Here is a 20,150-nt window from a genome sequence, read left to right as displayed (position 1 = left end):
AGGAAAATCGGTGAAGGAAATGCAGTGGATGTTGTCTACCTGGAATTCAGCAAACTCTTTGACAAGTCCTGCATGGGAGGTTGGTAAAGAAGGTCTAGTTACTCAGCATTCAAGGTGAGATAGTACATTGGATTAGACATCGGCTCTGCAGGAGAAGCCAGAGAGTGGTTGTAGATGGCTGCCTCTCTGACTGGAGGCCTGGGACTTGTGCTGGGTCCATTGTTGTTTTTCATCGATCTGGATGACAATGTGGTTAACTGGATCAGCAGATTTGTGGATGATACCAAAACTGGGGTGTAGCGGACAGCGAGGAAGGCTATCAAAAGCAGTGAATGTTGTCTGCATGGACTTTTTCAAACCCTTTGTCAACGTCCCATCTGGGAGGTTGGTGAAGACGTTACAGTCACTTGTTTGCAGCAGGATCTGGAAGAGCTGGAAAAATGCACTGAATATTGACAGCTGCAGCTTAAAGTAACATCCACAAAGTGCTGGAGGAACTCAGCAGATCAGGCAGCATCTATGGAGGGGAATAAACAGTCAGGAACCAATGAAGGGCTGCAGCACAAAACATCGACTGTTTATTTATTTTCAGAGATGCTGCCTGACCTGCTGAGTTCCTCCAGCATTTTGAGTGTGCTGTTTTGGATTTCCAGCATCTGCAGACTTCCTCAGATTTATGAGATGGAATTTAATACTGACAAGTGTGAAGTGTTGCACATTGGGAAGACAAACACATAAACAGTGAACAGTAGGGTATTGAGGAGTGCGGTAGAACAGAGGGACATGGGAATACAGATCCCATAATTCCGTGAAAGTGGCATCACAGGCAGATAGGTTCATAAGGAACACTTTCAGCACATTGGCCTTCATAAAAGAAAGTATTAAGAACAGGAGTTGGGATGTTATGTTGAAGTTGTATAAGATGTTGGTGAGGCCTAATTTAGAGTGTTGTGTCCAGTTTTGGCCACCTACCTACAGGAAAGATATCAATAAGCTTGAAAGAACACAGAGAAAATTTACGATGTTGTTGCCAGGATTTTAGGACCTGAGTTATAGGGAAACGTCGAATAGGTTACGATTTAATACTCTGGAGCACAGGAGAATGAGGGGAGATTTGACTGAGGTCAACAAAATCATGAGGGGTACAGATAGGGTAAAAACAAGCAGGCTGTTTCCACTGAGGTTGGATGAGGCTGCAACCAGAGGTTATGGGTTAAGAGTGAAAAGTGAAATATTTAAGGGGAACATGGGGGGGGGGGGAGTTTCTTCATTCAGAGGGTAGTGAGGGTGTGGAATGAGCTCCCAGCGGAAGTGGTGGATGCGGGTTTTAATTTCAACATTTAAGAGAAGTTTTGGATCGGTACATGGAGGGGAGGGGTATGGGGGGCTGTGGTGGGCGCGCAGGTCGATGGGACTAGGTAGCATAATGATTCTGCACAGTGTTGAAGAGCCTACTTGCGTGCTGTAGTGCTCTATGACTCTAAGAATCTGAAAGGAAAGGACAGTAGACCACGGAATAAAGGGAAAGAGGTAAAGAACCAAAGGAGGGAAGGTGGAGTGATGGGCAGGTCATGAGGGCAGTGGAGGGGAAAGAGAAGGGCTGACAGGGCCACAGCTACACACCTCTCCTCTCCCACATCATCCCTCCTTCTCTAGTCACCTCCCTCTCCCTCTTCTCCTCCAGCTCGAACCCTCCAACTTTGTAGAATTCCGACACAAACTTTGTTGGGTGCGAGCACCTGATCAGGAGCATCACCGACCCCAGGGGGATTAATCAGTCTCTTAAAGATAAATTCACTTATCACTTTTAGCAGCTAACTCCTTATTTACACAATGTTGCAGTGGAGAAGCTGAGTAGTAAATAGTTCACTGCTGGAGACTGCTGTCATCAAAATCTTTTGATTTCAGTTAGGAGAAATTTGGGATAGGTACATGGATGGGAGGGTTGTGCAGGTATTGGGACTAGGAAGGTTAATGGTGTGGCACAGACTAGATGGGCTGAAGGGCCTGCTCTGTGCTGTAGTGTTCTATTGTTATTATGGTTTCCTTTAAATGCTGTTTATGAGAAGGAAAACTGCATATGGAAAGACGTAAAACAAGATTCATATAAACAATTCAGCCTTAAAACCAAATTTTATTACCTTCACTGCCAAGTTCAGGGAAACAGTTTGGATAGAATTAAGCGGAGGGTATAGGCGTCCTTCAGCCAAATGTTCTTCAAGAACCTGTTCTGCTAAAGCCTGCAATACAAGAGCAAAAGCACAAAATGTAAGAGCTAGTGTTCTGTAACGTTCTTCCCTTTGTGGACTGTAGGGATGAAAATCTATGGATTTAGTGTGTAATTTCAAATTGAGCAGCACAACTTCAACAGGCTCAGCACAAAAAAATCCACCCATAGAAATTTGCTAGAGTCTTTGCTGACATACCAAATCTCCTCAAACCCTTAATGAAATATAGCTGCTGGCATAGCTTTTTTTGTGAATGCTTCAAAGTGTTGGGCCCGGGATAGATCAATTGAGATGGTTATTTATTTAATCATTTACTAATACAGCACAGAGTAGGCCCTTACAGCCTTTAACCACCCTGGCAACCCCTGACAAACCTGATTAACCCAGACCCAATCACAGGACAATTTACAATGACCAATTAACCTACCCAGTAGGCCTCTGGACTGTGGGAGGAAACAGGAGAACCCAGAGGAAACCCACACATTACACGGGGAGGATGTTCACAACCTCCTTGCGGAATGGTGCCGGAATTGAACCCCGAACTTCAGAATGCCCCAAGCTTTAATAGTGTCGCACTAAATGCTGCGTTACCACGGCACCCAGGAACTTGAAACTCTGCACCCTTTCCACTGTTCATCCCGCAGTGTTCCCTTGAAACTGCTGACTTTGGACCATTTTGGTCAAATCATGTTCAACCACTTCTTTGTCTAATCAGCTTGTGCCAAGCAACAAGTGCTCTTCTGCCACAGAACCACCGTTAAATATGCCCATGCCAAGTTCAACAATATCCCAAGCTCAGCTCCACAGTTCATTCCCAAGTCCAGCCCCACAAAATATTGGTGGGCCCCAGTTCACTATCCAGAGTACTGGTTGGCCCCCGCTCTCCTGCCCTTGTCACTGATGGGCTCCCATTTCCCACTCCCAAAGGCAAGGCCTAACCAAGCCCAAGTACAAGTGAACTAGATTTCTGAATCTAGTACTCTGATCAGTTGCATCAGTGTCTGGAACGGAAGCTGGAATGCACTGGATCAGAAAAAAACCGCAGAAGTTTGTAAATTCAGATGTTTCCATAATGGGCATCAGCCTCCCCATCTTCAAGGATTATTCAAAAGGCGATGCCTCAAGGAGGTAGCATCCATCATTAAGAACTTTCACCAGCCAGGACGTGCCCTCTTCTCACTACTACCATCAGGGAGGAGGTACAAGAGCCTGACGATGCACACTCCACATTTAAGGGACAGCTTTGCCCCCTCTGCCATCAGATTGCTGAATGGAAAATGAACCCATGTGCACTACCTCGGAATTATTTTCCTCTTTTTTTGCACTATTTAATTAATTTATATATTCTTGTTGTGATTTATAGTGATTATTTGGTATTGCATTCTCCTTCTGCTGCAAAACAACAACCTGCACATGTCAGCGACAATGACCCTGACTCTGTTTCTGATTAGCTGTAAAGCAGGAAGAAGAGGAATTTTGGACAAATGTCTCTGTTTTAGTATTAGTAAGTAATTCAGTGGCATTGGCAACAATGGATTTCTGTTTGCCAGGAAGGATCTGATAACATGAACTAGACTGTTGTGAAACTAATTTTCCAGCAGCAGAAAATGGCGCTGAAGTGTGCTGACTGCCAGATAGACAGGGAAGTTCTCACATCAACCATTTGTTTTCCTGTGCCAAACAAATCCTTGGAAACCAGACAGTGCTCACAATATTTGTTATTTTAACAAGAAGGCCCAATTTTCAAGATCAACAGTGAACGAGACCCATTTAAAGCAGCTATTGTGAGCTGCTTCTCTGACCAGGAGTATCGCATGTTTGTATACAAACTAAAAATAATTTCCCCATTTCTGGAAATTTGATCTTCCAGGATGTAGAAGCACACAGTCAGTATACCTGACAAATTACTCGTTAGTCATGCAGAAGCAACTCAGTGCATAAAAGCACGCAGACACGGTGAAGAGGTTCAGTTGTTGTCCAGACCAAACATCAGAAAGGGGGAAAAATGTGATCGAAGTGACTTTGACCGTGTAATGATTGTTGGTGCCACACGGGGTGGTTTGGGTATCTCAGAAACTCCTGATCTGGGATTTTCATGCACAACAGTCTCTAGAGTTGAAAGAGAATGGAGCAAAAACACAGAAAAAGTTCACTGAGTGGCAGTCCTGTGGGCAAAAATGAGAGAGGTCACTAGAGAATGGCCAGACCAGTTCAAGCAGACAGGAAGGTGACAGTAGCTTAATTAACTATACAACAGTGATGTACAGAACAACATCTCTGAATGCACAACACATTGAATTTTGAAATGAATTGGTTACAGGACCAGAAGGCCACAGACATCCACTCAGTGGCCATTGTATTAGCTACAAAGGTACTAGATAATGTGGGCACTGAGTTTACAGACCACATCAGAGGCAACTGGAGTAAGTGGGTCTCAGTCACTGTGACTCCCTCAAAGGTGCAGAGCACTTGAACCTGCTGCTTGGCCCACTTCCCGACTCTGCGCTCCTTCCTCCGGCAGGTTCCAGTAAACTGATTTGCATGGCTGAGTATAATCATTTTCAACGATTCAGCAATTCAGACGTGAGACTTTCCAGGTATTGGCATTGGCAATTTTTATTACTGTCACGCGCACCAAGATACCTGGGCACAGGGTATCTTGCGATTAGCACGACACCATTGCAGCTCAGGACGTCGGAGTTCAGAGTTCAATTCTAGTGTCATCCGTAAGGAATCTATACATATTCCCTGTGGAATCCCTGGGTTTTCTCTGGGTCCTCTGGTTTTCCTTCACAGTCCAATGTTGCACCTGGTCCATTAATTGATCATTGTAAATTGCCGGGTGGGTGGTCCAGCTCAAAGATGTTCTGTGCTGTATCTCTAAATAAATAGCTGCAGATCAGTACACAGTGATTCTTCAAAGGTTTCCCAAAATTGAGGCTTGCAAACTCATAAATATCCTTATTTAGATTGTTATGATTTATACCAAGATTCCTCTGATTTCCCCTGCTGTAAGAATTTTCCTGCCTGATTTAAACGCAGTTGAACGTCAGAACAGATATTTTCCATTGAGGTCGATGTTCAATATTGTCATTTCTAAAAAATTGGATAGGTATATAGACAGGAAAGGAATGGAGGGTTATGGGCTGAGCACAGGTCGGTGGGACTAGGTGAGAGTAAGAGTCCGGCATGGACTAGAAGGGCTGAGATGGCCTGTTTCCGTGCTGTAATTGTTATATGGTTATATGGTTAATGTTGAAGAAAGCTAAAGCATTTATTAAGGTAAGCTATCTTATTACCACACTAGTAATGAAAAGAATGTGAAACCAATCCACATATTTTTGAGTGAATATACTTCCGTGCTCGCTATTTTGAATTATGTTACTCACTCTTTTTGAATGTTTGCTTGCCATTTTGAATGTTTTGCACCTTGGTCCCAGAGGAACAGCTGTATGGTTGAATGATAATTAAACTTTTGACTTTTTGATTTTTTTTTATCTTGCAGGAAGATAATCGACAATGATAAACAGCAATTTTCCTCGCTTGAGTTCCCTTGGGAATGTAGCCAGCAAGAAAGCAGACAAGACAAGATACCTTAATGGAGCATGGTGATATTGCTTAAAACAAAGGAAACCGTATATGATGAAGCGTGACGTTAAAAAATCAAAATGCAGGAGGAACAGCGTAGTTCAAGCAATTTTTGCGGAGCTGAATAAACGGTTGGTGTTTGAAGTCGGGACTCAGAAAGAACTGATACAGGGAAGTGAAAGGGCGGTGTGAGACAGGGTCTGTGAGGTGATGAGTGGAAGCAGGTGAGCGTAGGGGTGACGCAGACATGGAGCAAGGTTAGGGTTGGGGAGGGGAAAGCTGAGGCACAGGCTGGAGGGTGATAAGTGAAAGCAGGTAAATAAGTAGAAATAGATGACAAAAAATTATTTTTCCTAATCTGTTTCCATCTGTCACTGTAATACCATTAGACATAGGAGCAGAACTAGGCCATTCAGCTTAAAAAGTCTGCTTCGCCATTTGGTCATGGGTGAGGGATTATCCCGCTCAACCCCATTCTTCTGTCTTCTCCCCGTAACCTCTGATGACCTGATTAATCAAGAACCTATCAACCTCCACTTTAAATGGCCAATGATTTGGCCTCCACAGCTCTCTGTGACAATGAATTCCACAGATTCATCACCCTCTAGCTAAAGAAACTTCTCCTCATAGCTGTTCTGAAGGGACAACTGTGTGTACTCTGAGGGTGTGCGCTCTGGTCCTGGCCTCTCCCACCAGCTTGCCTGCAACTGTCACTTCGTCTCCCTCTTCTGGCTCCATCATCTATCATTCTTCCCTTATTTTGGTTCCACTGAACATTCTCCTGACGTGAACTTAGAGCCACTCTCAAATCTACTTCCTACAGTTCCGGCCTAATACTGCCACATTTCCAACAGATGTATCTCCTGCTGTATCCTTTGACAATCTTCCTCACGATCCACATCATCATCACAAAGGGTGCCTGCCACCCACCCTGCTCAAGGACTGTTTGCCCCACTCCCACCAGTGAGGAGACTACGTAGCATCCACTCCAGGATTGCCAGACTCAAAAACAGTTTCTTTCCTCAAGTAGTAAGGCTGATCAATACCTCCACTCACTAACCCACCCCTCCACGATCCCTGACACCAATATATTATCATTTCCTGTCAGAGTCAGCTTATGTACCAACAATCTGTACCTACTGTCACTTTACAGACATAGAATCAATCTATATAAGCAATCTTATGTATTTGTAGTTTTATGTTTTTTTAATTATTGTGTTCTTTATCTTATTGTGTATTTTTGTGTTGCATTCAATCTAGAATCTTGAACTCCAGCAACTTTTAAAATCAGCTTTAAACCCCTACCCCAATGCCCCCGGCAATTTTATCTAAACCAGTCATATATAATCACAAAAAAACAGAAGTCACAACACCCATCCTTGCTAAGCACCATCAGCTGCAGACCTCTGTCAGAGAAACACCACTCTACCAATACCCTCCCTCTTCCACGACAAGGCATCTTCACAGGAAGCCAGACTGATGATCTGTCTTGGATTTTGTATGTGATCCTCACAATCACTGAAACCAATCTGTATTTATCACATGTATATCGAAACATGCAGTGAAATGTGTTGTTTATGTCAAAGGTCAACACAGTCTGAGGTTGTGTTGGGGACAGCTCACAAGTGTCTCTAAGACCATAAGATATAGGAGCAGAATTGGTCCATGTGGCCCATCTTCTCTGCCATTTCATTATGGCTGATCCATTTTCTCTCTTAGCTCCAATCTCCTGACCGCCCCCCACCCCCGTAACCCTTCATGCTCTGACCAATCAAGAATCTATCAACCTCTGCCTTAAATATACATAAAGACTTGGCCTCCACAGCTGCCTGTAGCAAAGAATTCCACAGATTCACCACTCTCTGGCTAAAGAAATTCCTCCTCATCTCTGTTCTAAAAGGACATTCCTCTATTCTGGGGCTGTGTCCTCTGGTCTTAGATGCTTCCAACATAGGAAATATCCTCTCCACATCCACTCTATTAAGGCCTTTCACCATTTGATGGTTTTCAATTAGGTCACCCCTCATTCTTCTGAATTCCAGTGAATACAGGCCCAGAGCTATAAAACGCTCTTCATATGACAAGCCATTCAATCCTGGAATCATTTTCTTGAACCTCCTTTGAATCCTCTCCAGTTTCAGTGCATTCTTTCTAAGATAAGGGGCCCAAAACTGTTCACAATATTCCAAGTGAGGATTCAACAGTGCCTTATGAAGTCTCAACATTACTACCTTGCTTCTATATTCTAGTCCTTTTGAAATGATTGCTAACATCACATTTGCCTTCCCCTCTCCACCTGCAAATTTACCTTTAGGGAACCCTGCACAAGGACTCCTAAGTCTCTTTGGGCCTCAGATTTTTGTATTTTCTGTCCATTTAGAAAATAGTCAACCCTTTCATTTCTTCTACCAAAGTGCATGATCATGCACTTCCTGACTCTGAATTCCAGCTGAAGAGCCAGTGTGATGGCATCTGCTGTGGACCTGTTGCTCTGATAAGCAAATTGGAGTGAATTCAAGTGGCTTCTGAGGCGGGAGTTGGTATTTTCATCACCAAGCCCTGAAGACAATTTATCACTATGGATGTAAGTTTTACTGGATGTGTTAAGTGCCAGCAGCCATAGACCACAAACACAGATTTTAATGTTAAACAAATATATTTTCAATACCTACCAAAAATATAGACAATTAAAACAACTGCTCCCTTAACCAAAAATTAACAGTGCAATAATGCATCTTAGCTCACAAACTGTGGAGGTCTGGAAACAGTTTCCTCCCAAGTCCTACTCAAAAAGAGTCCTAAGATGGCAATCCAGAAAGTTCCGGAATCCATGGGAACAGGTACAGGTGTCTGTGAGGTAGGGTTCATTAATCCACATTAAGATGACACAAGGTGACGATCACGGAAAATTCCAGAGGACAATGGTCATCACATGACACACTGGAGCCACGCAGGGATAATGAGGTGACAAGTCACAGAAGATTCCAGAAGTCAAGTAGTCGTCACTTAAATACTGGAGTTCACACAGGGACAACAAAGTGATGCCTGAGTTCCAAAATTCACGTAGGGATATCACAAGGTGACGGTCACGGAATATTTCTTAACACAAGTGGTCGCCACGTAACACACCCGAATCCATGTATGGATTAACAAAACGTGGCTGCCACAGAACAATCCAGAAATCCGAGTATGGATCATACAAAGTGACAGTCACATATCCAATATGCACTGTGTGCCGCAAGTTATCACAATCTTCTGGCTACGGAGAAACATTGGGAATGCCCACTGCTGTATGAACTCTTCAACTAACTCAACTCAACTCACTCTCTCGCTGGTAACTCACAGTCCATTGCATCACTCAGCTGCCGAAATTTCCAGAAACCTCCCGAATTCAACAGAAAAAGCCTACACTTGTTTGTTATATGATGCCATCCCCATGCCCCGTCCAGGCGCACCTAAATGACGCTTACGGTTAATCCAAGCAATGTTGACATGTAACAGATGATAGTCACGGTAGTGGCAGGTTACCACGTTCTCTTTAGGTACCGGTATAATTGAAGCCTGATTGAAGCAGGTGAGTACCTCAGACTGCTGAAATGAGAGGTTAAAGATCTCAGTGAACTCTCCAGTCAGTTGATCTGCACAGGTCTTTAGTACTTGGCCACATACCCTATGTGTGCTGGACGCTTTACCTTCCTGAAGGCTGCTCGCACATCAGCCTCAAAGACTAAAATCACAGGATCATCGGGGGGGGGGGGGGGGGTATGATGGTGCCTCCATGTTTTGATGGTCAAAGCGAACACAGAAGGCATTGAGCTCACCTGGAAGCGACGTCCTGTTGTTGTCTATGTCGCTTGATTTAACTTTACAAGAAGTGATAGTATTCAAGCCCTGCCACAACTGTCCAGCATCCTTTGTTGATTCAAGTTTAGTCCATTGATTAGAGGGAAATTACACACTGCAAACTGCAGTGAGAGCAATTCAGGAGAGGTATATTGAAAAGCGTTGTACGTAGCCCGCAGAACTGTTGCCATCTTGCCCTGATCAATCATCGGTGCTAATTTGAGCAAAGAGGGATAAGAGGTCACCTAATAGAGATGTACAAGATGATAAAAGTCATAGATTGAATGGACATCCAGGTCCCAGGTCAGAAATGGCTAATACCAGGGGCATAATTTTAAGGTGATTGGAGAAAGGTATCAAGGGAATGTCAGAGGTAGGATATTTTACAGAGAGAGTGAGGGGTGTGTGGAATACACTGCCTGAGGCAGATACATTTGCAACACTGAAGGGCAGCTTCTATCTTGCTGTTACGAAACTTTTGAAAGTTCCCCAGAGTGATAAGGCAGACTTTTGACCTCCCAGTCTACCTCATTGTGATCTTGCATTTTATTTTCACCTGCAATGAACTTTCTCTGCAGCTTTATTCTTCATTCTGTAATTGTTTAACCTTGTCCTACCCTGACCCCGATACACCGCGCAATGTATTGATTAATGTGGAGAGAATGCAAGACAAGCCTGACACGGTATCGCAGTAGATATGACAATAATAAACTAATTCCAATGGCAGCATAATAATTACATTGTAGGGGAACAGTCGGGCTCCAAGAAAAGCAATCCCAACAGGACACATCTCACTATCATATGCTTCCCTGCAGTCCTGTAACATATCTTCCTCATATCTCCTTCAATTTACCAATCCTTTTGCTGCTCCAAGAGGCAATTTACAGTGATCAATAAACCTCCCAGCATACCTTTGGGATGCGGAAGAAAACTGCAGAAACCAACACAAAAACACAGGCTGAACTCAAGGTGGGGATTAACCTCCATTTCTTCAAGGGTTGCCCCACTGAGCAATTTGATGATGCCTCTCTCTATCCTCTCCTCTGCAATGAAAACAAGCTCTGTGCTTAATTTTTCACAGCCTGAACTTTCCTAGTAACGCTCTTCAACCTTCCTCCTGCTGGAGGTCAGGATGAACAGAATTGAAATTACTCCAGAGATAGATATCAATAATGCAAAAGGAAATCTTGGCCTTACTTGTAGGCAAATGACCTGGAGCAAGATTTTGTTAGGATACATTCCAACTTATAAACATACTCACTGGAGTTTAGAAAATTCAAGACTCAATTTTGTTGAATGTCATTTCCAGTACGGAAGTGTAAAGGTGAACAAAATAATGGTTACTCCAGATCTGATGTGACACATAAAAACACAGTAAGATAAAGAATACAAAAATAATTTAAAAAACACAATAAATATAAATACATAAGATAGCTTATACACATAGACTGATTGTTTGCCCATAAAGTGATTCTAGGCACAGAATGAGGTGGGAGTGGGGGGGGGGGGGGGGTAGTCTCATTGAAACCTACCAAATATTGAAAGCCTAGGAAGAGTGGATGTGGCGTAGATGTTTCCGATAATGGGGTGAGGGGGGTGTCTAGGACCACAGCCTCAGAATACAAGGACGTCCCTTTTGAACAGGGATGAGGAAAAATTTCTTCAGCCAGATGGTGGTAAATCTGTGGAATTCCTGCACAATAAGAAATAGCAGGAGCAGGCCATCTGGCCCGTCGAACCTGCTCCACCATTCGATAAGAGCACGGCTGATCATTGCCACAGATGGCTGTGGAGGACAAATGATTTGGTATATTGAAAGTGAAGGTTAATAGAATCTTGATTAGTAAGGTCACCAAATGTTACAGGCAGATGTCACAAGAACGGGGTTGAGCCATGATAAAACGGCAGAGCAGACTTGAATGGCCCAATTCCGCTCCTACATCTTATGGTCTCTAATTTCATTGTCAAAGACTCTCACCAGCTCCACTACCATCTATCCCCGGTGCAAGTGTTCTAGCTCAGTTTGAAAGCCGACGGAGAAGTAAAAACAAACCAAGGAAAGGAGAAAGGAACAGTGGAGGAGGCAGTTTGTATTTGTGCCAGCAGACAGAAGATCACAAACACAGGATGCTAACTGTCCATCCCCACAGTTGTGGTTTGACCTACTGATATTTTCAGAATTTTCTGCTTTTTTCCTCGTTGATAGATACTTCTGAACTCCATGTCAAAGTGACAACGTCAATAAATGTTTCTGCACTACATTTACAAGTACACCAAGAGCTCCAATATGCACATTCTCCACAAACTAAAACACGCAGACTTTGTAAGCTGACAAATCAGCAACTGTATTCAGAAGAGCTTTATTGTCACATGTCCATCGAAGCATCAAAACACACAGTGAAGTGCATCGTTTTGTGACAGCGGTCTACGCAGTCCGAGGGTGTGATGGAGGCAGCCCACAAATGTCACAATGCTTACGTCGCCAACATAGCATACCCACAACTTACTAATGTGTGCATCTCTGGAATTTGGCTGCACCTGGAGAAATTACACACTCATTACAGATAGAGGCAGGAATAGAACCCCAATCTTAAAGCTGACATTGTAATAGTGCTACACTAACAGCTGTGCTACCATGCCATGGTGGGAATTGAACCCCAATCACTAGTGCAATAAATGCTCACACTAACTCCTATGCTACCGTGCCACACCTTTCTTTAATAATCAGAGGCCTTGTCTGTTCTGTATTCAATTTTTCAGTAACATTTGAGTAACCTTGGTTGATTAAGCTTTCTTGTTCGTTTAAATAATTTATTATGGGTGGTATGTATAAATACTCAAATTGCACGCACCATCACACTATCACATGTGCGCCTTACTTAAAGTAAACATGAAGTTAGAAACATATTTCAGACTCCTGTGTCTTCCTTTGAATTAGTCTAATGTTTTGAAGTTATAAAGCATAACATTGGCGGCAAGGTACTTTTTAAACAAACCCGAGACGGCTATTGGTATTTTTGTAGTGCAGCGAGGCATTTGAGTTTAAAGAAAACCACAGCAAAGAATGGAGAAAAATAAGAAAGAGCAGCACATGCGGAGACTGTCGAGTTTAGAAAAAGGCAACACAGGAACAGAGAGCACTGGGTGATAATAATCAGAAAAATAAAGAGCAGAAATGGCCGGCTACATCGGAAAGATTGATGCACGTGATTACACGGCAGATAACTGGATATTGTATACTGAGGAATTCGAAGAGTAGTTTGAAGCAAACAAGATAGCCAATGAGAAATGAGTAACAATTTTACTGAGTGCATTGGATTTAAAGGCATGCAGTTTGCTTTGAAGTTTAACTGCTCCAGCCAAACTATCCAAAATGAGCTTTGCTGATATTGTCAAAGTAACATAGAAACATTTAGAACCAAAGCCATTGTTGATGCAGAATGCTTTTGGTTTCATAGGCTGAATCAAGAAGAAGGGGTCTCCATTTCAACATACGCGGCCGAATTAAAGAAATTGTCTGAGCATTATCAGTTCAGTACTGAGCTTAATGATGCACTGAGAGGTTGTTTAGTTTGTGGAACCTTACAAGAAAACATTTAAAGATGGCTCCTAAGTGAGCACAACTTACATTTAAAAGAGCAGTTGAAATTGCTGTTTCAATGGCAATTGCAGCCCAGAGGTGCAAATGAGTTGCAGTCAGGAATGAAAGTGATCACGAACAAAATTGTAATGTCTGAATAGAAACCAGCCTGGCGGAAGAAACTGTATTACCATTGTGGCAGGGACTCGCATACCCCAGACTAATGCAGGTTTAAAGGTGGAACTTGCAGGAAATGCAACAAAGTAGGATACCTACAAAAAATATGTTGGGCAGACGAAAATAAATGGACTGCACAGTGACGAGAAAAAGATAAAAACTCAAGTTGCAGTTTCAAAAAGAGCATTAATCTTTTGTTGTTGATGAAAAATCTGATTATGATGGAAGTGACACAGGACTGAGATTTATAATGTAAACACTAACAATATGGCTTACACCAGAAATGAACGGCAAATTAATTGAAATAAAATTGGACACAGGTTCGGCAGATTCAGTCATCCCACTAAATATGTTTGAACAGCATTTTAAAGATACTGAACTGAAGCCAGCAGACATCCAATTAAGAATTTATACTGCAGAAAAGATCTCCTGTGGGAATGACAGTCATGACAATGGAATACTAAAACCAAGAAGCCACATGGGGCTTGGATGTGGTAAAAACTGCAAGGCAGAATAAGAGGTCACATGGGCTAGACAGGACAAAGGGCCTGTTTCTGTCCTGTAATGCTCTGACACTAAGACTCTATAAGTACTGCAGCAAATGTCAATCCACTCTTTAAAAAGGGAGGGAGGCAGAAGGAAGGATATTATAGGCCAGTTAGCCTGGTTTCAGTAGTTGGGAAGATGTTGGAGTCCATTACCACTGAATCGTGGTTGAAGGATGGTTGTAGTTGGGAGCTGAATGTCCAAGGTTATACATTATACTGGAGGGATAGGAAGGTAGGCAGAGGGGATGGCGTGGCTCTGCTAGTAACGAATAGCATCAAATCATTAGAAAGATGTGACATAGGATTGGAAGACTTTGAATCCTTGTGGATTGAGTTAAGAAACTGTAAGAGTAAAAGGACCCTGATAGCAGTTATATACAGGCCTCCGAACAGTAGCTGGGATGTGGACTGCAGAATACAATGGGAAATAGTAAAGATGTGTTATGACAGTCATGGGAGATTTTAACATGCATTTTAACATTGGGAAACTCAGGTTGTTAATGGATGCCAAGAGAGTGAATTTGTTGAATGCATGTGAAATGTCTTTTTAATGCAGTTTGTCATTAAGCCTACGAAGGGATCAGTTATACTGGATTGTGTGTTATGTAATGAACTGGAGGTGATTAGGGAGCTTAAGGTAAAGAAATCCTTAGGAGTCAGTGATCACAATATGATTGAGTTCAACTTGAAATTTGATATGGAGAAAGCAAAGTCTGATGTAGCAGTATTTCAGTGGAGTAAAGGAAATTACAGTGGTATGAGAGAGGAGTTGGCCAAAGTAAATTGGAAGGAGCTGCTGTCTGGGGTGACAACAGAGCAGCAATGGCTTGAGTTTCTGGCAAAAAATGAGGAAGGTGCAGGTTAAATGTATTCCAAAAACGAAGAAACACTCAAATGGCAGAACAGTATAACTGAGGTTGACATAAGTAGTCAAAGTTAGTGTAAAAGCAAAAGAAAGGGCATACAATGAAGCAAAAATTAGCAGGAAGAGGATTGGGACACTTTTAAAAACTTGCAAAAAGCAACAAAAATCATTAGGAGGGCAAAGATGAAATACAAAAGCAAGCTAGCAAACAATATCAAGGTGCATAAAAAAGCATTTTCAAGTATATAAAAAATAAAAGAAAGAAGAGAGTGGATATAGGACTGCGAGAAAATGAGGTCGGAGAAATAATTACAGGGGACAAGGAGAAGGCAGATGAACTAAATGAGTATTTTGCATCTAACTATGTGCCAGATGTTGAAGGTGTATGAGGGAAGAGATGTGAGTATAGTTACTGTTACAAGGGAGAAGGTGCTCAAAAAGCTGAAAGACCTAAAGGTACATAAGTCACCCGGACCAGATGAACTGCACCTTAAGGGTTCTGAAAGAGGAAGCTGTAGAGATTGTGGAGACATTAGTAATGATCTTCCAAGATACATTGGACTCTGGCGTGGTTCCAGAGGATTGGAAAATTATAAATGTCACTCCACTCTTTAAGGAAGTGGGGAAGCATCAGAAAGGAAATTATATAAAATAATTTCTATAGAAATTATAGAAAATTATAGAAAATATATAGGAAATTTTTTGAGGATGTGACTAAACACATTGATGAAGGAAGAGCAGTAGATGTAGTGTATATGGATTTCAGCAAGGCATTTGATAAGTTACCCCATGTAAGGCTTATTAAGAAAGTAAGGAGGCATGGGATCCAAGGGGACCTTGCTTTGTGGATCCAGAACTGGCTTGCCCACAGAAGACAAAGAGTGGTTGTAGACGGGTCATATTCTGCATGGAGGTTGGTGACCAGTGGAGTGCCTCAGGGATCTGTTCTTGGACCCTTACTCTTTGTGATTTTTATAAATGACCTGGATGAAGAAGTGGAGGGACGGGTTACTAAGTTTGCTGATGACACAAAGGTTGGAGGTGTTGTGGATAGTGTGGAGGGCTGTCAGAGGTTACAGTGGGACATTAATAGGATGCAAAACTGGGCTGAGAAGTGGCAGATGGAATTCAACCCAGATAAGTGTGAAGTGGTTCATTTTGATGGCAGAATATAGTTTTCATGGTAAGACTCTTGGCAGTGTGGAGGATCAGAGGGATCTTGGTGTCCGAATCCATAGGACGCTCAAAGCAGTTGCGCAGGTTGACTCTGTGGTTAAGAAGGCGTATGGCGTATTAGCCTTCATCAATCATGGAATTGAACTTAGGAGCCAAAAGGTAATGTTGCAGCTATATAGGACCCTGGTCAGACCCCACTTGGAGTACTGTGCTCAGTTCTGGTCACCTCACTACAGGAAGGGTGTGGAAGCCATAGAAAGGGTGCTGAGGAGATTTACAAGGATGTTGCCTGGATTGGGGAGCATGCCTTACGAAAATAGGTTGAGTGAACTCGGCCTTTTCTCCTTGGAGCGACAGAGGATGAGAGGTGACCTGATAGAGGTGTATGAGATAATGAGAGACATTGATTGTGTTGATAGTCAGAGGCTTTTTCTCAGGGCTGAAATGGTTGCCACAAGAGTACACAGGTTTAAGGTGCTGGGGAGTAGGTACAGAGGAGATGTCAGCGGTAAGTTTTTTAGCTCAGAGAGCAGTGAGTGCGTGGAATGGGCTGCCGGCAACAGGGGTGGAGGTGGATACGATAGGGTCTTTTAAGAGACTTTTAGATAGGTACATGGAGCTTAGTAAAATAGAGGGCTATAGGTTAGTCTAGTAATTTCTAAGGTAGGGACATGTTCGGCACAACTTCGTGGACCAAAGGGTCTTATTGTGCTGTAGGGTTTCTATGTTTCCATGTTTCTATAGAACAGTTAGCCTGACCTCAGTGGTGGGAAGATGTTGGAGTCAATTGTTAACGATGAGGTTATGGAGTACTTGGTGAGACAGGACAAGATATGACAAAGTCAGCATGGTTTCCTTAAGGGGAAATCTTGCCTGATGAACCTGTTGGAATTCTTTGAGGAGATTACATGTAGGATAGATAAAGGGGATGCAGTGGATGTTGTAAATTTGGATTTTCAAAAGGCCTTTGACAAGGTGCCACACGAGGCTGCTTACCAAGTTAAGAGCCCGACATATTACAGGAAAGTTACTAGTATGGTTAGCGCATTGGCTAATTGGTAGGAAGCAGCGGGTGGGTATAAGAGCATCCTTTTCTGGTTGGCAGCCAGTGACTAGATGTGCTCTGCAGGTGTCGGTGTTGGGACCACTTCTTTTTCTGCTGTATATCAATGATTTAGTTGATGGAATAGAAGATTGGTGGAGGGCCAGGTAATACTGAGGAAACAGGAAGGCTGCAGAATGCTTAGACAGATTAGGAGAGTAGGCAAGAAAGTAGAATACAATGAAATACCATGTTGGAAAATGAATGGTCATGGACTTTGGTGGAGACTATTTTCTAAATGGGCAGAAAAACCAAGAATCTCAGATGCAAAGGGATTTGGGAGTCCTTGTGCAGAACACCCTGAAGGTTAACTTGCAGGTAGAGATGGTGGTGAGGAAGGCAAATGTAATGCTAGCATTCATTTCAAAAGGTCTAGAATACAAGAGCAGGTGTGTCATGTTGAGGCTTTATAAGGCACTGGTGAGGTCTCATCTTGAGTATGGTCAACAGTTTTGGGCTCCTCATCTAAGAAAGGATATGCAGGCATTGGAGAGGGTTCAGAGGAGGTTCACAAGGATGAATCCAGGAATGAAAGGGTTAACATATGAGAACCGTTTGATAGCTCTCGGTCTGTACTTGCTGGAATTTAGGATGGTGGGGGGAAGGGGGGATCTCATTGAAACCTTTTGAATGTTGAAAGACCAAGTGGAAAGGATGATTCCCATGGTATGGGAAGTCTAGGACAAGTGGGCAGAACCTCAGGATTGAGGGGAGTCCAATTAAAACAGAGATGCAGAGAAATTTCTTTAGTTAGAGGGTGGTGAATTTTGGAATTTGTTACCACAGGCGGCTGTGGAGGCCAGGTTGTTAGGTGTACTTAAGGTGGAGATTGAAAAGTTCTTGATTGGTCGCAGCATCAAAAAGTATAGAGAGAATGCCGGGGAGTGGAGCTGAGGAGGGGGAGAGGAAAAGGATCAGCCATGATTGAATGGCAGAGCAGACTCGATGGGATGAATGGCCTAGTTCTGCTTCTATGTCTTATTATGAGGGAGGGGTATGGAGGATTCAGGTGCTTAGAGGCATATGATAAAGCAGGCCGAAGTCAGCATGGAACTCTTTGAGGAAATAACAGGCTGGATAGGCAAAAGAGAGTCTGTGGATGTTGTTTATTTGGATTTTCAGAAGGCTTTTGACAAGGTGCCACAAATGAGGATCCTTAACAAGTTAAGAGCCCAAGGTATGTATTTATTTATTTAGCAACATAGCTTGAATCAGGTCTCTCCAGCTGTTTGAGCCACACCATTGCAGCAACCCCCACAACCCCGATTAACCCTAACCTACTCACAGGACAACCGTTATCCTTACGCTACCCTGGTGTCCTCTTTCCTGTAACACCATGGGAACGATAGGGGGCGCTACTCTGGCTGGCTGCTGGTATTTCTCAGGGGTCAGTGCAGGGACAGCTTCTTTTCACATTACCGTATATGTAAATGATTTGGATGACAGAATTGATAGTTTTGTGGCCAAGTTTGCAGATGATACAAAGATAGGTGGAGGGGCACACTGATTTGAGGAAGCAGGGAGCTTGCAGAAGAACTTAGACAGATTGGGAGAATGGGCAAAGAAGAGGCAGATAGAATATAGTGTAGGGAAGTGTATGGTCATACACTTTCATAGAAGGCTATTTTCTAAAAGAGGAGAAAATGCAAAAATCAGAGGCATAAAGGAACTTGGAAGTGCAGGATCCCTAAAGCTTAACTTGTAGGTTCAGTAAGGAATGTAAATGTAATGTTAGCATTCATTTTGAGAGGACTAGGATATAAGAGCAAGATGTGATGCTGAGGCTTTATAAGGCCTTGATCAGACCGCACTGTGTTTAGCTTTGGGCCTTTTATATAAGATGTGCTGGCATTGTAGAAAATCCAGAGGGATTCATGAGAATGATTCCAGGAATGAAAGGGTTAATGTCTGAGGAGTGTTTGATGGCTCTGGGCCTGTACTTGCTGGAATGTAGAAGAATGAGGGGGAATCTCATTGAAACCTATCGAATATTGAAAGGTTCAGACAGAGTGGATGTGGAGCGGATATTTCCGAAAGTGAATGAGTCAAGGACCAGAGGGCACTGCATTAGAATAGAGGGATGTCCATTTAAAACAGAGATAAGGAGGAATATCTTTAGCCAGAGGCTGGTGAGTCTGTGGAATTCATTGTCATTTATGGCTGTGCAGGCCAAGTCACTGGATATATTTAAAATGGAAATTCATAGGTTCTTCATTAGACAGGGCATCAAAGGTTGTTAGCAAGAAAGCAACAGAATGGGGTTGAGAGGTTAATAAATCAACCATGATGGAATGGGAGAGCAGTTTCAATGGGCCAAATAGCCTAATTATGCTCCTATGTCTTGTGTTGTTATGGTATCAAAACTCAAGAAATAAAGTCAATCAATACTAATCGCAATACCAGCTTTAATATGTTTAGTCAACATCTTGATATTAAAACCAATTTAACGCACAACAATATAAAGGAGAAAAGTTTCCATTATCTATAAACAACTCTTTAAGTGATGTCAGTCATCATTGTAAAGCACTTACTCTCTGCCACAAATACAGAACTTAACGCAACATTATCAAATCAACAGGATTTCCTGGGTTGTGATCTCAGGATTGCTACCCATGCCACGTGCTAGTGAGGTCAGAAGTAGGAAGATCAGTTTTACACGTGGCTAAGGAGTTGGTGCAGGAGGGAGGGCTTCAGGATTTTTGGATCTTTGGTCTCATCCAGGGAAGGTGGGACCTGTAGAGAAGGGACAGCTTGCATGGGAACTGGAGGGGGCCAAATACCCTAGCAGGAAGGTTTGCTCATGCTGCATGGGGTTAAACTGGAGTTGCAGGGGAATTTGAACAGACAGTGAAGTGGTTGTGGAGAAACATGTTGTTAAGACAACATACAAGGTCAGGAATGAAAAGGTTGAGCATGGTGGGATTAATGTTCTGAGTGGCATATAATCTAATGCAAGGAGAATTGTAGGAAAGGCTTATGAGCTTAGGGCATGGATCAGCATATTATCACCATTGTAGACATTAGTGAGACTTGGTTGCAGGAG

The 20,150-nt window shown here is 42.8% G+C and overlaps 1 protein-coding gene across 1 annotated transcript in view; it reads right to left on the bottom strand.

The window, feature by feature from the left end:
- me1 (malic enzyme 1, NADP(+)-dependent, cytosolic) overlaps window positions 1-20,150 on the bottom strand; it is a 404,589-nt gene that overhangs the window by 6,539 nt on the left and 377,900 nt on the right. The window contains exon 13 of the mRNA XM_073055771.1: window positions 2,142-2,240. Coding sequence (XP_072911872.1) covers window positions 2,142-2,240 — 99 coding nt within the window. The remainder of the gene's footprint in view (window positions 1-2,141; window positions 2,241-20,150) is intronic.

The sequence above is a fragment of the Hemitrygon akajei genome, chromosome 9, assembly GCF_048418815.1.
Source record: "Hemitrygon akajei chromosome 9, sHemAka1.3, whole genome shotgun sequence".
Taxonomy (NCBI): Eukaryota; Metazoa; Chordata; class Chondrichthyes; order Myliobatiformes; family Dasyatidae; genus Hemitrygon; species Hemitrygon akajei.
The sequence above is the reverse complement of the archived record's forward strand: the minus strand, read 5'-3'. Positions and strand labels throughout refer to the sequence as shown.